The sequence below is a fragment of the Apodemus sylvaticus genome, chromosome 19, assembly GCF_947179515.1.
Source record: "Apodemus sylvaticus chromosome 19, mApoSyl1.1, whole genome shotgun sequence".
NCBI lineage: Eukaryota > Metazoa > Chordata > Mammalia > Rodentia > Muridae > Apodemus > Apodemus sylvaticus.
Genome location: NC_067490.1, coordinates 29,336,494 through 29,355,387, shown reverse-complemented (window position 1 = coordinate 29,355,387; position 18,894 = coordinate 29,336,494). Strand labels below are relative to the sequence as shown.

The 18,894-nt window shown below is 41.9% G+C and overlaps 1 protein-coding gene across 5 annotated transcripts in view; it reads left to right on the top strand.

Moving 5' to 3' along the window:
* Lims1 (LIM zinc finger domain containing 1) overlaps window positions 1-18,894 on the top strand; it is a 106,448-nt gene that overhangs the window by 77,826 nt on the left and 9,728 nt on the right. For all 5 annotated transcript variants that reach the window (XM_052164581.1, XM_052164583.1, XM_052164578.1 and 2 more), the window contains 6 exons: window positions 3,732-3,891; window positions 12,684-12,750; window positions 14,251-14,371; window positions 14,773-14,922; window positions 16,468-16,618; window positions 18,099-18,191. In XM_052164581.1, the coding sequence (XP_052020541.1) occupies window positions 3,732-3,891; window positions 12,684-12,750; window positions 14,251-14,371; window positions 14,773-14,922; window positions 16,468-16,618; window positions 18,099-18,191 (742 nt within the window). The remainder of the gene's footprint in view (window positions 1-3,731; window positions 3,892-12,683; window positions 12,751-14,250; window positions 14,372-14,772; window positions 14,923-16,467; window positions 16,619-18,098; window positions 18,192-18,894) is intronic.

The following is an 18,894-nucleotide window of genomic DNA, read 5'->3' as shown; positions in this document are numbered from 1 at the left end:
TTTCTCTGTGTTATCCATAAAAGAAGTTGGCACTGTGTTGTCAGGATCTATAACAGGAAAAAATATACTCTTAAAGTTCTCAAATATGAAACTAAAAATTTAACTGGTAAATACTTTGTTGGGGATTTATCCCATAATCAATATTTGAGATGGCTAATAAACTCTCAAGATATTTGATAACAAAATTTTACATCTTGTTTTTTTAAGAAGAGAAAATTTGTTTTATGTGTAGAAATAAACGAGATGTAGAAGACTGGGAAGCTGGAATGTGGTTTCCTATGTAGCCAGCTTACAGAGATGGTTGGCTTCTGTGGAAGTGCGTTCTCTCCACTTCCATATTTTCTTTGTCACCAACTCTTTTTAGTGAAAAACATTTTCTGGAAAATTAAGCAATTAGGTATAACCAATCTAAGGACTTATCTTTTAAATGTAGCTTCTACATTTGTTGTGTTAAATATTGTCAAGTATAAAAAATGTGAACAGTACAGGCAAGGGAGGAGCTGAGTGTGTGATCCCAACACTTGGGAGGTGTGGAGGATCGGGAATTTGAGACCCTGTCTCAAAGAAAGAAACAAACCAACTAGCCAGCAAACAAGGTGAGAGGGAAGGGAAACATGAGGTCAGTCAGGAGGCAAGTGATTGCTGTTTTCTGTTCCTCATTTGTTACTAAAAGGAGTTCAAATATATGAATATATGTGTAAAGTATTCTCTGTCTACCCATTTTGTCAAGTCTACTTGAGTATTCAAACATATATTAAGTCTGGAATGTTGTTGTAGTAAATATAAACAGGTCAGTGCTAATAGCATTCTTATCAGTACTATCAAAAAGAAGATTGAAATTCAGTACTTCTTGTATGAGAAATTATATCTATTTATTTATTCATTCAATTAAAAGTAACACAGCCAGGCCGTGGTGGCACATGCCTGTAATCCCAGCACTCTGGGATGCAGAGGCAGGTGGATTTCTGAGTTCGAGGACAGCCAGGGCTATACAGAGAAGCCCTGTCTTGGGAAAAAAAAATCCAAAACAAACAAACAAAAAACAACAACAAAAAGAAGTAACACACTACATGTTAGTAATACAGAGCAAAATGCTGTTGCCTTGAATTTTTGAATATTTTTCTTGATACAGTCCCCCCACCCCCTTCCAGTCTGCTCTGTACGCAGCACAGAGCTATGGCTGAAAGAATACTTCAGAACTTCCAGAGAACCAGTCCTTGAGAATCACTGAGTTAAGTGGCAAGACATTACAGAATGTTCTCCAGCTTTTGGGGAGGTCCATTAAGATTACTGAGGTTCAGGGTATCATTGCAGAGAATTTAGAATTATAATGGCACTATGTCTTTAAGTAGCACCTTCTGCTTTCCAGAGTGGTTTATACTTTTTTATTATTTCATCCTCAGAACAGCTTCTGAGAATTCCTGAGCGGATGTGGGCTTAGCATCCTCCACTCAGCTGCTCTTTCTGTAAGGAAAGAGGGTGCACAGATCCCTCCAGAGCTTTATTAAAACTGTTGCTGTTCATCTGGATCCTCTTCTCCCAATAATTCCGAAAAGACAAAGTGGAAGTCTGTATACACAGTGCTTAGGCCAGCTTCACCCAGAAATGAGGCTGCCTCTTTTCCTGTTTTAAAAGTGTTTGGGGGATGGGGCATACACTGTGAAGGTCAAAGATAACTTGCTGGAGTCAGTTGTTCTACTACGTGAATTCCAGGGATCAAACTCACATCTTCAGGCTTGGCAGCAAACACTGTTACCTGCTTTGCTTTTTTCTCTTCGGCCCCATCTTTTCCCGTTTCTTCAGCGGCACTCCTATCTTAGATTTGAGCTTATGAATTCTAACAGATTTTTGATTGATCTGGAATGGTGAATGTGGGAATTCAACATATCGTTACTATGGCAAGGTTACAACATAGAGTTGCCTTGAAACATTTGAGGAAGAACACAAGTGTATAGCTGTCCTCCATTGGGTGGGGCCAAGAATAACTATAGCTATGGAAATGCTGACCTTGGAAAGAACTAGGAGCAAGGCAGCTGGTTAAAGTGTTTGTGGAGTGAGAGGCTGTCCACACCATCTGTCTCTTGGCAGGGGTGGAGGTAGACTGATGAGATATTTGAAAGGGCAGAAGCTATGCCAGGGAGCAGCCTTGCTTATTGTAGAGGTGGAACTCTACCATAGAATCAGCCTCTGAAAACAAAATCAAGCCAAAACACACAAAAGGGCTTGGTCAGTGACTATCAGCATATGGAACCTTCTCCATTTCTAGAGCTTTCAGAAACAAAATAGCTATTTATGTGAAATCCTCACCTAATTTTTTGGTTCAGCCAGCTGCCTTGCTTCTGAAGCACCAGTGGCTAGAGAAAACTGAGATTATTCATTGATCACATCCTGTGTTTTGAGGTGTAGTGGGATTGCTTGGAGGGAACTGTCAGAGTCACTCAACACTAGTTGCCGCCTGGTTTTATTTTCCTGACCTGTAAAACATGATTGTGTCCCTACCATGGACTGTCAAGTTTGCTTGCAGTAAGGCTATGATCTGTGATGGAGATGACTCCTTGTAAGCAGAGAGCCTGGATTCTGCTCCTATGTCATTCATTAAAGAGTAGCTAGTTCCATGAGGTTAACTGCCCACCTCTGAACCTGTTCTCTAGCTACAAAGTGATCTTTACTACATAAAATTCTGTGACTTAGTGATACATTTTATACTGTTAGTACTAAATGTTTGCTTTATATACTGTCTAATAGAATTGAGTCATCTTGTCTAATTTTCAGTGGTTTTAAGCAGTTGCTTTGAACAATATCTAATCAAAGGCATAATCTAAATTTAGGTTAAAATATGAAGTTTAGTTACATGAAGTTTAGATTCTGTTCTTAAAAGAAATTGACTTTAAGTTGTTGTCTTGCTGAGGGTAGAGGCTCATAATTCCTCACTTATAGAGGAGTAGCTATTGGCAGTTGGCAGTGCCTGGGGTGGGAGGCAGTTCTCTTTTGCAGTGTGGTCCATTGTGGGTGACCCATGCTCCAGTGATTGATGCCTTGCATTCCTGCACATATGGGCAGCACTAATTGGACTCCATGTGTTATGAGGAGGGAAGGAGGAATAGACGTGAAGTTATAGGGCAACGTGGAATGGAGAGTCCTGGAAGTGGGGAGGGAGCAGGGCCACATGTGAATAAAATATATTGTATTCATACCAAAGAACAATTTTTAAAAAACGTTATCTCATGGATATCTTATTTACGTTTCTTCGGGACAAGGTTTCTTCTCTGTGTTCCCCTGGCTGTCCTGAAACTCATTCTGTAGACCAGGCTGGCCTCAAACTCAGAGATCTGCCTGCCTCTGACACCCAAGTGCTAGGACTAAAGATGTATGCCACTACTGCGTGGCTGTCTCATCGGTATTTTAATTAAAGTTACTTATCCACTGTGATTCTGAGTTCCTTAAGGGAACTCTTGGCTTTGATCTGTGCTCTTCGTTTCTTCCACTGCTTACAAGAGTGCTGAAAATGTTAAAGTCAAACAGAAACAAAGCAGGAGGGCCTTTAGAAACTGAAGTGCCTAGGTTAATGAGACTGGGTCGCGTTGAATTAGAGAACTTGTGAAATGAAAGCTGGTTTTATGGATAAAATAGGAGTTCTGTGTCCTGATAGGGTTTGCTCCTCAATTCTTGATGCCGTCTGTTCATTCAGTTAACAAGTTAACAAACTCTGTCTTGCCCTTTGTGTGTTTCAGCAACATGGCCAATGCCTTGGCCAGTGCCACGTGTGAGCGCTGCAAGGGGGGCTTTGCACCTGCTGAGAAGATCGTGAACAGTAATGGTGAGCTGTACCATGAACAGTGCTTCGTGTGTGCGCAGTGCTTCCAGCAGTTCCCAGAAGGGCTCTTTTATGAGGTGGGTCAACTCAGCTGTCCTTCACTTTCAAATTCCTTACCAGAGATGAGTTAAGTGCCAGGAATTTAATACCTGGGAGGTCAGTGGTGGAATGCGTGTGGAACATGTAGGTCCCAACCTAACTAGGATGCCCATGCATAACTACCTACATTCTTGCCTATCAGTTCGTCCCAGTTCAGAATCTACAATGTCTTCTAACTGCCTATCAGACCTGAGTACTTCTTCTCCAAGTACAGAGTCCTTTCACCAGACCTGTCATCTCTGGCCTCCCCCAATGCTTGCTCCTACATGGAATCTGCCCAGCCTCATCCCCGGGTCTTACTTTATCAGGATATTATTGCACGTCTTCCTAAAGGGGAACCCGTGTCACCTACTTTCTGCTTTCCAAGCAACATTCTGGAGATTTCCATGCATGTATTTTCTAAAGAGGATCTTGTTAGGACTTGAGCACTGCAGGAACCACTCTGTTTAGCCCTTCTCTGTGTCTTGAGTTATTTTCTAAGCACTTGATCTTGGTGTCATCTGTACTTCCATCATACTGAAACTTTCTTATCACAAGGAACATGTATGTGGGGATGGCCTAGGGAAGTTGAGGTCAAGGTTGATTGAGCTATCTCCAAAAATAAGGTGGACAACAACTGAAGAAGACACTAGACAACCATCTGTGGCTTCCACATGGTTTCACACACACACACACACACACACACACACACACACACACACACACACACCACACGTACCTGTGTAGATACACACTTACATGTACACATGAACATATCTATATACATACCCAAAATAACAAATAGGGGAAGCAGTGTTATTCATATTGTATGTCCCCTTTAATCCCTATCTTTCTTTGTGGCCCTGAAAGGTGAAAACATCCTTGATGACACAACAGGTAGCAATTGTGTTGTGACAGGTATTAGAACCCATATCAACCCTAGTATCCACTCAAGTCTCTTCTTAAGATTAAGGAAATGTTACTGGAAAAGCAATTGAGGAAAGACCTCAGAAACTCAGAGGGAAAAAGTCACTTCTGTTTTGTCTTCTGCCTGATACTGTCCTTTCCAGTACATTATATTTTGGCATTAAATGGCACTATCTTTCTTAGCCAGCAGTGGTTAGTTACCTTCTGTGCACCTGTCTCTACGTGTGGTCCTGTCAGTTGTAAAACCATTTATGTTCGGTCAGAGGGGAAAACTTGGAAACAGCCTTGAGCAGAGCAGAATAAACCATGACTCACACTTGTCCTCCTGCTCACTCCTTACTTCTCTCCCCCGCGGGGCTATAAATATCTCCCTAGTATTATTCCAAAAGATGTTACAAATCCCAATGGGCTGTTGCCTTCAGGGTCCTCAGGAAAACAGCTATTTTATCTACATGTTTGCTCTTTAAGGTCCATCTTCCAGCCAAAGATTTATAAAGCCACAGATGAAAAATAAGAATTTTACTTTTGATTAAATGACATGTTAGGAAAAAGCTATCCCCATCAAAGAATAAATGCATGTTCAGCTGTGCTCAACAATGAAAGGTTTTCCAGAACTAGAAGTCCATTTGATTTTTTTGTCTGGGGCCTCTGTTTTTTGAGATTATATATAGTCCAGCCTGGCTGAGGGTGAATTTAAACTCCTGATCCTCTAGCTTTCTAGTGCTAAGATTACAGACAGACCTTCTATCAGAAACTTGGTCTGTGTATCAATCAGTATAATGAGCCATGCAGGGCATGTGGGTTGGTGATATAGTGCTTTCTTGCTTAGCTTTCAAAGAGCCCTAGGTTCAGTTCTCAGCACTTTAGAAGATAGATCAGAGAAGGGATCTTCTCCTGTCCATACCTTTGTAATTCCTTACTCTTTTTTTTCCCTTGGAACCAGTTATGAAGACTTAAAGATAGCCAAATGTGGTGGCACAGACCTGTGGTTCCATCACTTGGGTGGCTGAGGCTGGAGATTTGCAAGTTCAGTACTAGCTTGGTGTGCTTGCTTAATAAGACCCTGTCTCAAATTTAAGGGGGGAAAAAGACAAGTTTTGTTTACTTACTTTAAAACATGATTCACTTTTCTTCGTGGAACTTCCTTATGTATTAGATTAGCTGACTAGGATATTTCATTTCTCTAGGCACAGATTCTTCACTACCCACTCACTAGAACACATGGCTAGAGATATGAACATAAGCATTTCTGATGCATCTGTACTTCTCTTAAGCATGGTATAGCTGGTTATGATTGCATAGGCCTAAATCCCAGCACCTGGGGGAGGCCAGGAGGAGCAGGAATTGACACCACCCGCTGGTGCCTCCAGTGCCGTGGGATCTCGTGCCCTCTTTTAACCATGTTGAGCACCAGTAATGTGATGAGCAGACATACATGTAGGTGAATACCCATAAAAGAAAAATAAATAAATACTTTTAAAAGTAAAACTTTGTCTTAAAGGAAAAACAGAACAAAAAAGAATGCATAGCAGCTACTGGGCCTAGGAAGACTGGCCAGATGTGATCCCTCCTCACACAGTGACCCTGCCTCCTGCTAGATGATGTGTTTAAAACAGGAACCTAACATTTTCAATTTAGGCAGAAATCTGTCTGTCTCTAAAAAATAAGGTGCTTTGCAGATTTGTTCATCAAAAAGAACTGATTTGCCTAAGTTATTTGCCCAGGAGATTCATTCCTGATGTTACCAGCCAGTTCCATCTGTCTCCTGCCATCTCTCCTGAGTCCACAGAGCACTTCACTCACCTGTACCATGGAGCACTTTACACGTCATGGTGACTGTTTGTCACAGTACTCATTTCCCATTTGAATACTTCTGCCACATGATCTGGTGTCGCTAATACATAACTGTAATCCCTGCACTTGGAAATGGAGAGAAAGGATCAAGAACTCAGAGCCATTCTTGACTACATAGCAAGTTTGAGACTAGCCTGAGCTACATGATACTTTTCTCAAAAGAAAAAAGACCCCACCAAAAAGATGTGCTGGTTTGTTTGTTTGTTTATTTACTTATTTATTTATTTGCTTACTTGCTTAATATAGCAGGCTGGCCTGGGGGGTGTGGTTAGTAGCGGAGTACATACTTATCATGTAAGAGGCCTTGGATTCAATCCCAGCACTGATATGTAAACTAAAAAGAACACAAGATATATCTAGTGCCCAAGGTAATACAGCTCTCAGCTCTTTATAATGAAGAAATGATTATCTCCATTTAACAGAGACTAAAATCTCATTTTATGTTATGAGTGCTGGATTGCCAAACTAAAATCCAGTTTCTTTCATTCTGATGCTATTCTGCCTTTTACTTTAAATTAACCTATTAGACGACAGAAATTAACACTCATTTTACTCTTCCATCAGAAGATAGTAACCTTGTAACAGTGTGAGCAGGTTAAAAGCACAGCAGGACAGTGGTAGAGGGCTTGCCTCGTGTGTTCAAGTCCCAGACAGTGATGCTTTTCCTGGGCTTGATTGAGATGGGGCTTCTCAGTGTCTGTCACAGGTGGCCTAAGGCAGCATGCCTGTGCTTCCCATACCTTGACAGAAAGCTAGTCCCCTGTATGGGAGTAAGTATTGTGCATTCCCAGCGCTCAAGACTTACAAGGTCATACTTATCCCTAAAATAATTGAGTTCTTGTTTGTGAGCCACTTACTACACAAGCTACATTATAAGTTGTTATGTTTTTTTTCATTTGATAGTTACATGAACCCTATGACCTAGATATCACTTAAAAGTCAGTGCTGCTGGGCAGTGGTGATGCATGCCTTTGATCCCAGCACTTGGGAGGCATAGGCAAGTGGATGTCTGTGAGTTTGAAGCTAGCCTAGCCTACAGAGTGAGTTCAGGATGGCTAGGGCTACATGGAAATAACCTGTCTTTAAAAACAAAAAAAGAATTCAGTGCAGGTTGCATAAGATTTGGGCTATTTTCTGGAGGAAATGCCCATTTAAACAGGCTCAGACACCTGCTAGTGGTTCGTAAGTATAATCTTTGTGATACCGTGGTTATCTCCACTAAAAGAAGTAATTTTTTCAGTATTTTTAGAAGTGAGCTAAAGCCACCAGTTACAGAGGGATCCAATTCCACAAAGTTTTCCGACTGGCATAGACTGAGCCCAGAACAAGGGCCTGACAGTAGCCTTCTTTGTATGCTGCAGATCCAGCCAGCGCGCCCAGGGCTGAGCTCTCTGTTAATGCTGCAGATTTCTCTCTCCTTGTTTGGTTTTCCCTTTCTCCCCCGTCCCAGGCTTTAGTAACAGGAAAGACCTGTTGGTAATGAATGCTGTAATGGAACAATGATTAACAAAGAGTTTCCTCAGTCATTTCCTCTAATACTGTATCCTGATTATTCAGGATGGCTGCGACTCAGAAGTGAAGACTGAAGAGAGGAAACTCCACAGCCAGCCTCTCTGCTTATCTGCCGACCCACTTGTCTCAGAGTAATTCATGGCAGATGTATAAATCACCAACTGGCTGGTCAGCATCTGCATTTCTGAAATGAGGCCATCCGCTAAGTTCCCGATCTTTGGCTGTAAAGCAACAGTTATTAACGCCCCTCCCTCACCTCTCTGATGGGAATATTTACAGAACTCCAAAACCTACACAGAAAGAAGCAGAGCTGTTGCTGCTTCTCCCACACCACATAATCTCTTGGAACGTGTTTCTTGCTTACTGTATTTGTGGTGCTATCAATGAGAAGCACTCCCTGCAGGCTCCTTTATCTGAACATTTGGTTCCCACTGGCAGTGCTGTTTGGAGAGGTTCTGGAACCTTGAGGGAGGAAGTACGTCACTGGAAGTGGACTTGAGGATTTATTGACTCACCCCACTTCCTGCTTTCTTTCTCTGCTTCCTGTCTGTGAATAAAAATGTGATCAGCCAACTTCCTGCTCCTGCCACAGGGCACGCCTTCCTTGCTATGATGAACTCTGTCCTTCTGGAACTGAAGCCAAAATAAACCCTTTTTTCCTTGAGTTGCTTTTGGTCCGAGTTTCATCACAGCAACAGAAAGTAACTAATACAGTATTCCTTGTTTTAAATAGGCTTATTTAAATAGGGTTAATGTAGTTATCTAAAAGATAGTGTTTAGGGAAATGTGATTCTTCAAAATTAATAGTTTCTAGTTTGTTCATAATTTCATATCCCAAACTTTTTTGGGTTATTTGTGGGATCCCCAAACTCTTAGTTAAATATTTTATGCTTCATAGTTTCTACAGTGTATGGAAAAGAAGCAGTCTGTTATAGCAAAATGTCCTGGAGTAGGAGTGATAGTCCTAATACTGGGTCTTGTACCACAGAGGAGCACAGGATCTAGTATGCAGGTTATTGCAATGGAAGCACTTCCTGAATACTTGGACGCTGTTTCCTGAGTCTGTCGTCTGTCCGTTCTCTCTCTCTCTCTCTCTCTTTCTCTCTCTCTCTCTCTCTCTCTCTCTCTCTCTCTCTCTCTCTCTCTTCCTTCCTTTTCCTTCCTTCTTTCCCCTTCCTTCCTTCCTTCCTTCCTTCCTTCCTTCCTTCCTTCCTTCCTTCCTTCCTTCCTTCCTTCCTTTTTTCCTTCCTTTTGAGATCCCATTGTGGGGTAGCTCTGGCTTGCCTGCCTCTTCTGAGTCCTTTCTGGTCTGACTGCAAATATATTTCTATGCACAACCGCACTTGCTTCTCCCACTTTATAAAGAATAGGATCTCAGTTCCTGATATGATGACTTGCACCAGGACACCTCTCAAATGGTATCATTTAGGAAAACATATGCCTTTAAAGCCTCCCAACTTTTCCTGACCTGTGTATTTTCTCATTTAGGATGAACCTTGGCTTCATCCTATGAACTATGTTGAGTGTTCTGTATTCTGGTATGTTGTGAGTTTAGAGTTGTAGAGAGTAGTCAAACATCATTCCCTTTATGACTTGCCTTGGGTACCTCTGATTCATGTCAAAGGAGAGCATATTTCTTTAAAAGAATTCCTGTGAATGACTTGAAGAGATGGCTAGTGTGCAAAGTACCTGCATAAGGCCTAATAATCTAAATTCAGAATCTCAGAACTCACATAAAAGCTAGAATCTGACATGCCTTGAATACTTCTGGCCCAAAATGGCTGTATACCCAGTAGGAGCAACAGGTGCCTACCTGCAGCTGGGAGATGTCTCACATCTTCCTTATAAGGTCTGCACACAAGAGCTGAGCTGTAGTAGTTTGTATAGGCAAGGGGGACAAATTGGTTCACACTCCATGTTATATCATCCAATTGAAGGACCAGCTGTCACTGCACACAGGTAACCTGGGGGGGGGGGGGAACCACATTGCAGTTGGAACAGTGGAGAATTTTCAGTCATGCAACAAGACTACATCGTGCTGGGCACCTTTCCAGGTTGCCTAGATTATCCTGAAGAACCAACCAAGTGGACATCTATCTGTGTCCTGTTCTTGATGCAGCTGCCAGCACACAAATTCTAAATATCTGTATGCTACAGTGAGACTCTGCTATCAGTTTATAAGTGTACTGTGTAACTCTGCCTTCAAACTCTGCCCTCAATGGAGCTGTACTCTGCAGAGGACAAAATGTAGGAGACATGTAATAGAATGAGAGGAAAGCTTGCCCTCAAAGGATTGAGCACAACAACTTAATTCTTAAAAGCTTATAGAACAACTGTTCACAGCTGTGAACAAGAGACCCTGTCTCAAATAAAGTAGAAAGCAAAGACTGATAACCTCTGACGTCTAGTATCTGCTTTGGCTTTGTATTTAGATACTATTCCCCCTCACATACCCCCAAGCATACACATGCACACACACATGCACAAAGAGTCCCTGTTAGGCAAACACAGAGCATTGACAGGAAGCTCTCTGAGCAGGTTGTTAAGAACATCTGAGTTTGGTTCTCAGTATCTGTGGTGATGCAACTCAACAACTGCCACACATGCACCCACACACATGTGATACGTGCTTCCTCAGACATATGCACATCTTAAATAAACATAAATCAATCTTTTTAAAGCTGTAAGCATAATTATCTTTCCAGAATGTTATAATTCCTTGTGAGTTCAAGGTCAGTCTAGCTTACATAGAGAGTTCCAGGCCAGCCAAGACTACATATTGAAACCCTGTCTCAAAAAAATAACTAAGGAGCTGGAGAGATGGCTCAGTGGTTAAAAGCATTAGTTACTCATCTGCAGGACCCAGGTTTGATTGTCACAACCCACAGGACAGCTCACAATTGTCTGTAACAACCAGCGCTACAGCATCTGATGCCCTCTTTCTGCCTCTATGGGCACCAGGCATGCAGGTGGTACAGACATACAGACAGGCAAAAAACCCATACACAAAATTACTTTTTAAAAATTATTCTAGAACATGTACATTTTGTAAATATTTAAGTTTACAGTGAAAAATTTTAAATACTGGCCTAAAATAATGCAAGAAGGAGTTTTACATACATGCAAATTATCTGGGTTGAGAGATCTGTATCTTCCATTAAATTTATAAAGGTAAATAAGCGTGGAGAGCTAACTCAGTGATTAAGGACTGTTTTTGCAAAGGATTTAGTAACTAACAACCATCTAGAATCCAGTTCTAACCCTTTTTTTTTTTTTTTGGAGTCAGGGTTTCTCTGTGTAGCCTTGGCTGTCCTGTAGAATTCTAGTTCTAGTAGATCTGATGCTCTCTTTTGCCCCTTATAGGTACCAGACACACACAGTGCACAGACATGTATGCAGACAAAACACCCATTTAAATAAAATAATAATAAATGCTTTTATAATCCTTAAAGTTAGAATATGTACATCAAAAATAATTAAGCAGTCAGAGGTGAGACAAGCTGTTCACTGTGATTTCACCTTGTATAGTTTCTGTATGTGGGTGTGTGTGTATGTGTGCATCTGCATATGTACCTGTGCATGTGCAAGTTGAGGTTATTTTCTTTGATTGTTCTCCACTTTTATATTTTGAGACAGTGTTTCTCACTGAACCTGAAGTTAGTTCATCAGTCATGCTAGGCTGTCTGCCCAGTGAGCCTTGTCCATCCGTCACGATGCCACTTCCTCAGGACAGGGTTACAAGAACACACATCTATGACTATGGGTTGATTTTTTTTGTTTTGTTTTGTTTCAGCTCTTTTTTTAATATTGGTTTTAGAGTACCTCAGTTTTGTGCAGTTTGTTCCCTGTACCAACATAGAGGAATATGGAAGGTTCTAAAGTTAGCTGGGCAGGTGATGCACACCTATAACCCCAGCACTCATAAGGCAAAAGACAAAGGCAGGCAGGTTTCTGTGAGTTCAAGGGCAGCCTAGTCTACAGCGCAAGTTTCAGGACAGACGACTAGGTCTACAGAGTGAGGGTGTGTGTGTGTGTGTGTGTGTGTGTGTATGTAAATGTATGTATGTATGTATGTATGTATGTATGTATGTATGTATGTATGTATAAACAAACAAGTAAGTAGGTTAGTTCCAGGATAGACAGCTAGGTATACAAAGTGAGACTGTGTATAAATAAATACATACATACATACATACATACATACATACATACATACCCTCCTCTGGTAAGGACTGGCATAGTTGATTGGCAGAGAGCACTTTTCTAGCATTCACAAGGCTTTGGGTTCACCACGTAAACACACAGACACACACTTTCTCTCTCTCTCTCTCTCTCTCTCTCTCTCTCTCTCTCTCTCACACACACACACACACACACACACACACACACACACACACAGAGCAAAAGCCACTTTTGTTTGTCTTTTCCTGAACTAATCTCATTCCTTACTTGTTTCGTGTATATATGAAAGCTAATGGCCTTCGTGGTTGTCTTTCAGTTTGAAGGAAGGAAGTACTGTGAGCACGACTTCCAGATGCTCTTTGCTCCCTGCTGCCACCAGTGTGGTAAGTTCTACTGCTGAATGTCAGTGAAAACCAATTTCACACTCACATAAGGCACTGTTGTAGTTTTGTCTCTATTGTGATGAGAAAACACTCTGACTAAAAGCCTCTGAGGGAGGAAAGGGCTTATTCCATCTCTGCCTCAGGTAACAGTGCGTTGCTGAGGGAGGGCAGGGCCGAAGCCGGCAGCAGGAACTGTGGAGAAGTAGCTTGCCAGTGTGCCATCAGGCTTAAGCTCAGCTGCTGTTCTGTATTTCACAGTCCAGGACCACTTGCCCCGGAATTGTGCCAGCCATAGTGGGCTGGCCCTCCTAGATAACTCACAGTCCAGACACTCCCCTAACACATGTCCACAGGCCATTCTGATCTGGGTAACCCCTCAACTGGGACTCCCTTCTTAGTTGGTTCTAGGATGCCTCAAGATGACATGTAAAGCTAACTTGGACAGTCATTTAACATTATACAGTACTTTTTTTTCAAATGGTGCATATAAATGATTATAAAAGACAGTTTATCTGTCCTCTCTATTTTGCTATTGAACTAAAGAAGGACCACAGTCTGGAGAGAATTGATTTTTATGGACACGTGGGTAAAAGCTGGTACTGGGCCTTCTGCACTGCTTTTCCTTCTGCGCATAGCCTTTACATTCCTCCTTGTTGTCTGGCCAGGAAAGAGGCAGGAAATGTTTCAGTTGACTGGATAAAGGTGCGTGTGTACTTAGCTCACTCACTGTAGTCACTTCAGAGGTGACTCAACTAGAACATTTCTAGGGCTTGGAGACCCTGAGTTCAATATTAAAAATGATTAGTGAAGGAAGTGAGTGCCTCAAAAACACAGCAAGAACAAAGTCAGAAAATACTTTGTAGAGACTGAAGTTATAACATGCAGTGGTAGAATTGTGCTTAGCATTCTTAAAGCCCTTGGTTTGATCTCCATGGAGTGAGAGGGTTAAGGGGTGTGTAGTGAGAGTAAAAGGAAAAAGTGCTGTAGATTTCAGCTGCCTGCCACCTGTGGGCATAAACAACTAAGAGGCACTAGAAGAGCTTGGAAGGGAACCCCATGGTATGGTATGGTATGGTATGGTATGGTATGGTATGGTATGGTATGGTATGGTACAATATGCCCAGTTTTTAATTGTGACTACAAAGTAAAAATGAAGACCCAGATGAGAGAAAGATCATTTGTTTGTTCTCTTAGTCCAACAGACACGGTATAAAAGGCCTTCTTTTAAATTAGGCTAGTAATGCAGACCTGTAATCCCAGGTACATGGGAGGCCATGGCAGGAGGATCTCAAGTTTAAGGGCTCACTTGAGGTCCTAGGTCAAATATTAAAAGGGAAAATTCTGAGGGCTGGAGATGTGAAATCTTAAAGACAACGTAGGGGCAAGGCAGTTACTTAGTATTGGAGGAGCACTAGAGTCAATCCCTCCATAAACACTTTCCCTTTTATTTATAGCAAACAAGACACCTCACAATATTTTTTGTACTTTGGTTTCCTATAGGTGAATTCATCATTGGCCGGGTTATCAAAGCCATGAACAACAGCTGGCATCCGGAGTGTTTCCGATGTGACCTCTGCCAGGAGGTGCTGGCAGACATAGGGTTTGTCAAGAATGCTGGCAGGTAGGAGTTTTCTATCCTTGTTGGGTGTGGGTAGATGAAGGGACTGACTGTTCAAGTCTCATGCATTTTTTAATAGAGGTACTGCTCTAGGGTATGGGAACTAACCATGTACTAACTTACTCAGTTCCCTGGGAAATGACCCCAAAGCTCGGCTGCTCACAGGGTCTGTTACTTCATGCCTCCTAGTTTGCTAGGAGAGGTAGGCAGTGATAAAGTCCATGCGCATCATGAATTATTAGTGGAAAAGATTTTTCCCATACTTTGATTCTTGTCTACTAATAGCAGAAGAGATAGTTTTCTAAAAATTGGTTTCTTTCATCTTTAGTCAGAGATATGAGAAGTATATTTCTAATGATTAAGAAGAACTTAAGATTTTAAATTTCTATCTTGGCCCTTTATAGACATCTATGTCGCCCATGTCATAATCGTGAAAAGGCCAGAGGCCTTGGAAAATACATCTGCCAGAAATGCCATGCCATCATTGATGAACAGCCTCTGATCTTCAAGAACGACCCTTACCATCCAGACCACTTCAACTGTGCCAACTGCGGGTATTACAGTATTTTCCCTGACATTGTGCAAAACAGTAAAATTAAAGCAAAGGAAGGGAGTTGCCTATTTTTCTGTTACTGCAGCAAACCAACTTGATCTCGTCAAGCTTTTATTTCATTTTGTCTGTGTGCATGTGTTAGACCTATAGAAGACCAAGAAGATTCTATAATGGCTCTACTAATGATCTGTGTTAGCTGGGTTTTCAGTGTTCAATGAGTGAGTTTATTAAGTAGATAGTAAGCAAAGTAAGAACAGACAGAACATAAGAAGCAACAGACAGACAACTAAACATCACCAAATCCGGTATCTACATCTGGCAGAAATGAGTAGAGTAGCTCAATTGAGAGAGCACGTAAAAGTAGCATCATCAGGTTAAGCATTTACAACATTCAGCAGAAATGGCTAGAGACACTCTGCTGAAAACAGTGGAGCTTGGGTTATTTTTTATGTGTATTGGGTGTTTTGCTTGTATGTAGTATATGCCCTGAATGCATGTCTTGTGGTCATGGAAGTCAGGTGAGCTCATTAGATACCCTGGAACTAGAAAAATGATTGTCAGCCATCGTGTGAATGCTGAAATTGAACCCGGAGCCTCTGCAAGGGCAGCCAGTATTCTGAACCACTGAGCCATCTCTTCAGTTCTCATGTAAAGGTCTTGATTGAGAAATTTATAGACAGAGCAGAATGGTCTCTCCATGCCTGATCTCTGGCTTCCCAGTCCCACCACAGGCCTGCTTATACCAGAGGCTGGACAATTTCTGTTGGAAATGGTTGACCTCCTAGCGGAACCTCCATCTCAAAGGCTAAATTTTTATAAAAGCCTTAGCTGTTACTGTTCTTCCCTTTTGTAGCGGTAGAGGGCCAGCCTGCCCCTGGAACAGGAAGTCGTCCTTCCTCCCTTTTGTAGTGGTAGAGGGCCAGCCTGCCCCTGGAACAGGAAGTCTTGAAGTGTAACTAAGTTAAACTACAGTTTAAGTATACTTGCAAGTATATGGCTGTGGAGTTATTTCCTGGATCATGGACACCTTAGCAATGGCTACACCCCTGAAGATAAATGACTCCTCTTCCACCAGCAGCCATTAACTACCAATAGCTTCTCAACTCTTATGCCCCAAACCCAATACAATTATTTTTTTATAATAATAAACACCTATGTATCATAGGCTGTCCACAGATTCACAATCCTCGGTCCTCAGCCTCCCAAGTGTTGGGATTACAAACGTGGACCATTCCTGGACCCAGCACTGGGAATTTTAAGACGGAGACTGAGATACAATGTTATTATAAGACAACGATGATAAACATGACTGAAGTGGCATGTGTCTGACCTTTCCTGTGTCTCGGCATTCATGCAAGATACTAGTAACAAGCTAAAACCCAGCCGAGACACTTAATCAGGCTTGTCGGATCACTGTTAATGAGGGAAAAATAGAAATTATCAGGGATTGTCATATCTTTTAAAGTCTTGTAAAAATTTCTGCCGCCTCTGTTGAGCACCTGTTGGTTGTACAATAGTAGTCAGTTGAATGTCTTTTGGTGAGCAGGAAGGAGCTGACTGCTGATGCTCGGGAGCTGAAAGGGGAGCTCTACTGTCTGCCATGCCATGATAAGATGGGGGTCCCCATCTGCGGCGCCTGCCGGAGGCCCATTGAAGGGCGAGTAGTGAATGCCATGGGCAAGCAGTGGCATGTGGAGGTGAGTGCGGCCTGCCCAAGTGTGCTAGCCAGATAGCAGTCTGGGGGGAATGTGGACATCTCAAACAACAGTTGACTTGTGTCCTAGTTTGTCTGTCACTGATAGTACTTGGTATCTCTATCTCAAACAAAACAAAAATCCTGACCAGACCAAGTGTGGAGGCACACTCCTTTAATCCTGGCACTTGGGAGACAGAACCAGGAGGATCTCTGTAAGTTCAGGGCTAGCCTGGTCTTCATAGGACAGCTAGGACTGACTACAAAGAGAGACCCAGACTCAAAAACAAAGCAAACAACAGCTAGCCAAAAGCAACTCAGGAAAAGAAAGGGTTTATTATGGACTGCAAGTCATTGTCCATTGTGAAGTGAAGCCAAGGTAGGAACAATAGAGAAATGCTGATTATTGGTTTGCTTCCAGGCTCCTTGTCAGCTACCTTTCTTACATAGCCCAGGCTCAGCTGCCCAGGGATGGCACCACCTCCAGTGGGCTGGGCCCTCCCATATCAATACCAAGCAAGAAAATATCCCACAGACACGCCCACAGTCCAGTCTTATAAATGCAACTCCTAGAATTATGGACCAGTTTGTGTCAAGTTGACAAAAATGAACCAGCACAACTTTATAGTAAATAAAATCTCGAATATTCTAATGTGACAGCATAGTGCAGGGTGTATGTTTTGTTCTTATGTCACATCTAACAACAGTTATTCTCAGTTATACATACTGCTGGGATGCCTAGCTCTTCCCTCACATGTCTTATTTGATGGGCTGGCTTTTTTGTTTTGTTTTACAAAAGGTTGTTGTATTGAATGCATATGAATATTTTGCCTACATGTGTGTGCCTGGTGAGACAAGGACATCAGATCCCCTGGAACTGGAGTTATGGATAGTCATAAGTTATATGCTGGTACTGAGACCAAACACAGGTCCTACTGCAGAGGAGCGGGTGCTTCTAACTACTGAGGAGTTATCTTTTTTGTTGGTATTGATTTTTCGAGAGAGTTTCTTTGTGTAACCCTGACTGTCTTGAAACTGGCTCTGTAGACTAAACTGGCTTTGAACTCACAGAGTTTGAACTTCTAGATATCTGCCTCCCTGGTGCTGAGATTAAAGGCATGTGCCACCATGTCCTGCTGCTGAACAGTTATTCCTAGGATGCCCATTAGAGCCTCCTATACATCCGAATTGAGAACTTCAAAGTTGTGGTCTTGCTATTTGTGACTGTACACACCTTTGATCCCAGCCGGCAGGAGGCAGAGGCAGGCAGATATCTGTAAATTACAGACCAACCTGGTCTACACAGCAAGTTTTAGGTCAGCCAGAGCTATACGTTCTATATAGTGATTCACAATCACCTAAAAAGGGTGTGGAAATCTGATTATTAATTACTATCTTCTCTAAGAATTGATTAACTTTGAGGTTGCTTTCTTAGATAAGTCAAATTACAGTATCTCAAAAATAATCTACTCAATTTTTTCCAGCATTTTGTTTGTGCCAAATGTGAAAAACCATTTCTTGGACATCGCCATTATGAGAGGAAGGGCTTGGCCTATTGTGAAACTCACTATAATCAGGTAATGGTTATACTTACTAGAAATGTGATAGATGCAGATTGAAACTCATCTATGTTTCAGCTGTAGACCAATGTTTCTTGGAAACTGCATTGGTCTACAGAGATGTATTTTAAATCTTTGAGTCTCAGAATGCTTACTAAATTATGTACAAACAATATCTGTATATCTGCCTTTACCTGTAATCTCCCTTTGCTTCCTCTGGGCACATTTGATTTTACTATATAAAAATAGAGCTATATATTAATATATCTATCTTTTATGTACAGACATGTATGTGCATTTAGATGTCCGTAGTTTTTGTTGTTTTGAGGATTTTTTTTTTAATTTTACATGTATGAGTGTCTGCCTGAATGTGTGTCTGTGAACCCCATGTGTGCAGTGGCTGTGGGGGCCAGAAGAGGACATTGGGTCCCCTGGGATTGAAGTTAAAGGTGTTTGTGAGCTGCCGTGTGGGTGCTGGGATTGAACCTGGGTCCTCTGGAAGAGCAGCCATTGCTCTTAACCACTGAGCCACCTCCGCAGCCCATGCATGGATTTTTGGTTGTGATTTGTTTGTTTGTTGGGTTTTTTGCTTTGTTTTAGGTTTGGTTTTTTTTGCAGAGCAAGGGCAAGTTTTTTGTTGTTTGGTTTGGGTTTTTTAGGTGGTTGGGTGGGTGGTTTTTGGTTTTTCAAGATAGGGTTTCTCAGAATAGTCCTGTCTGGG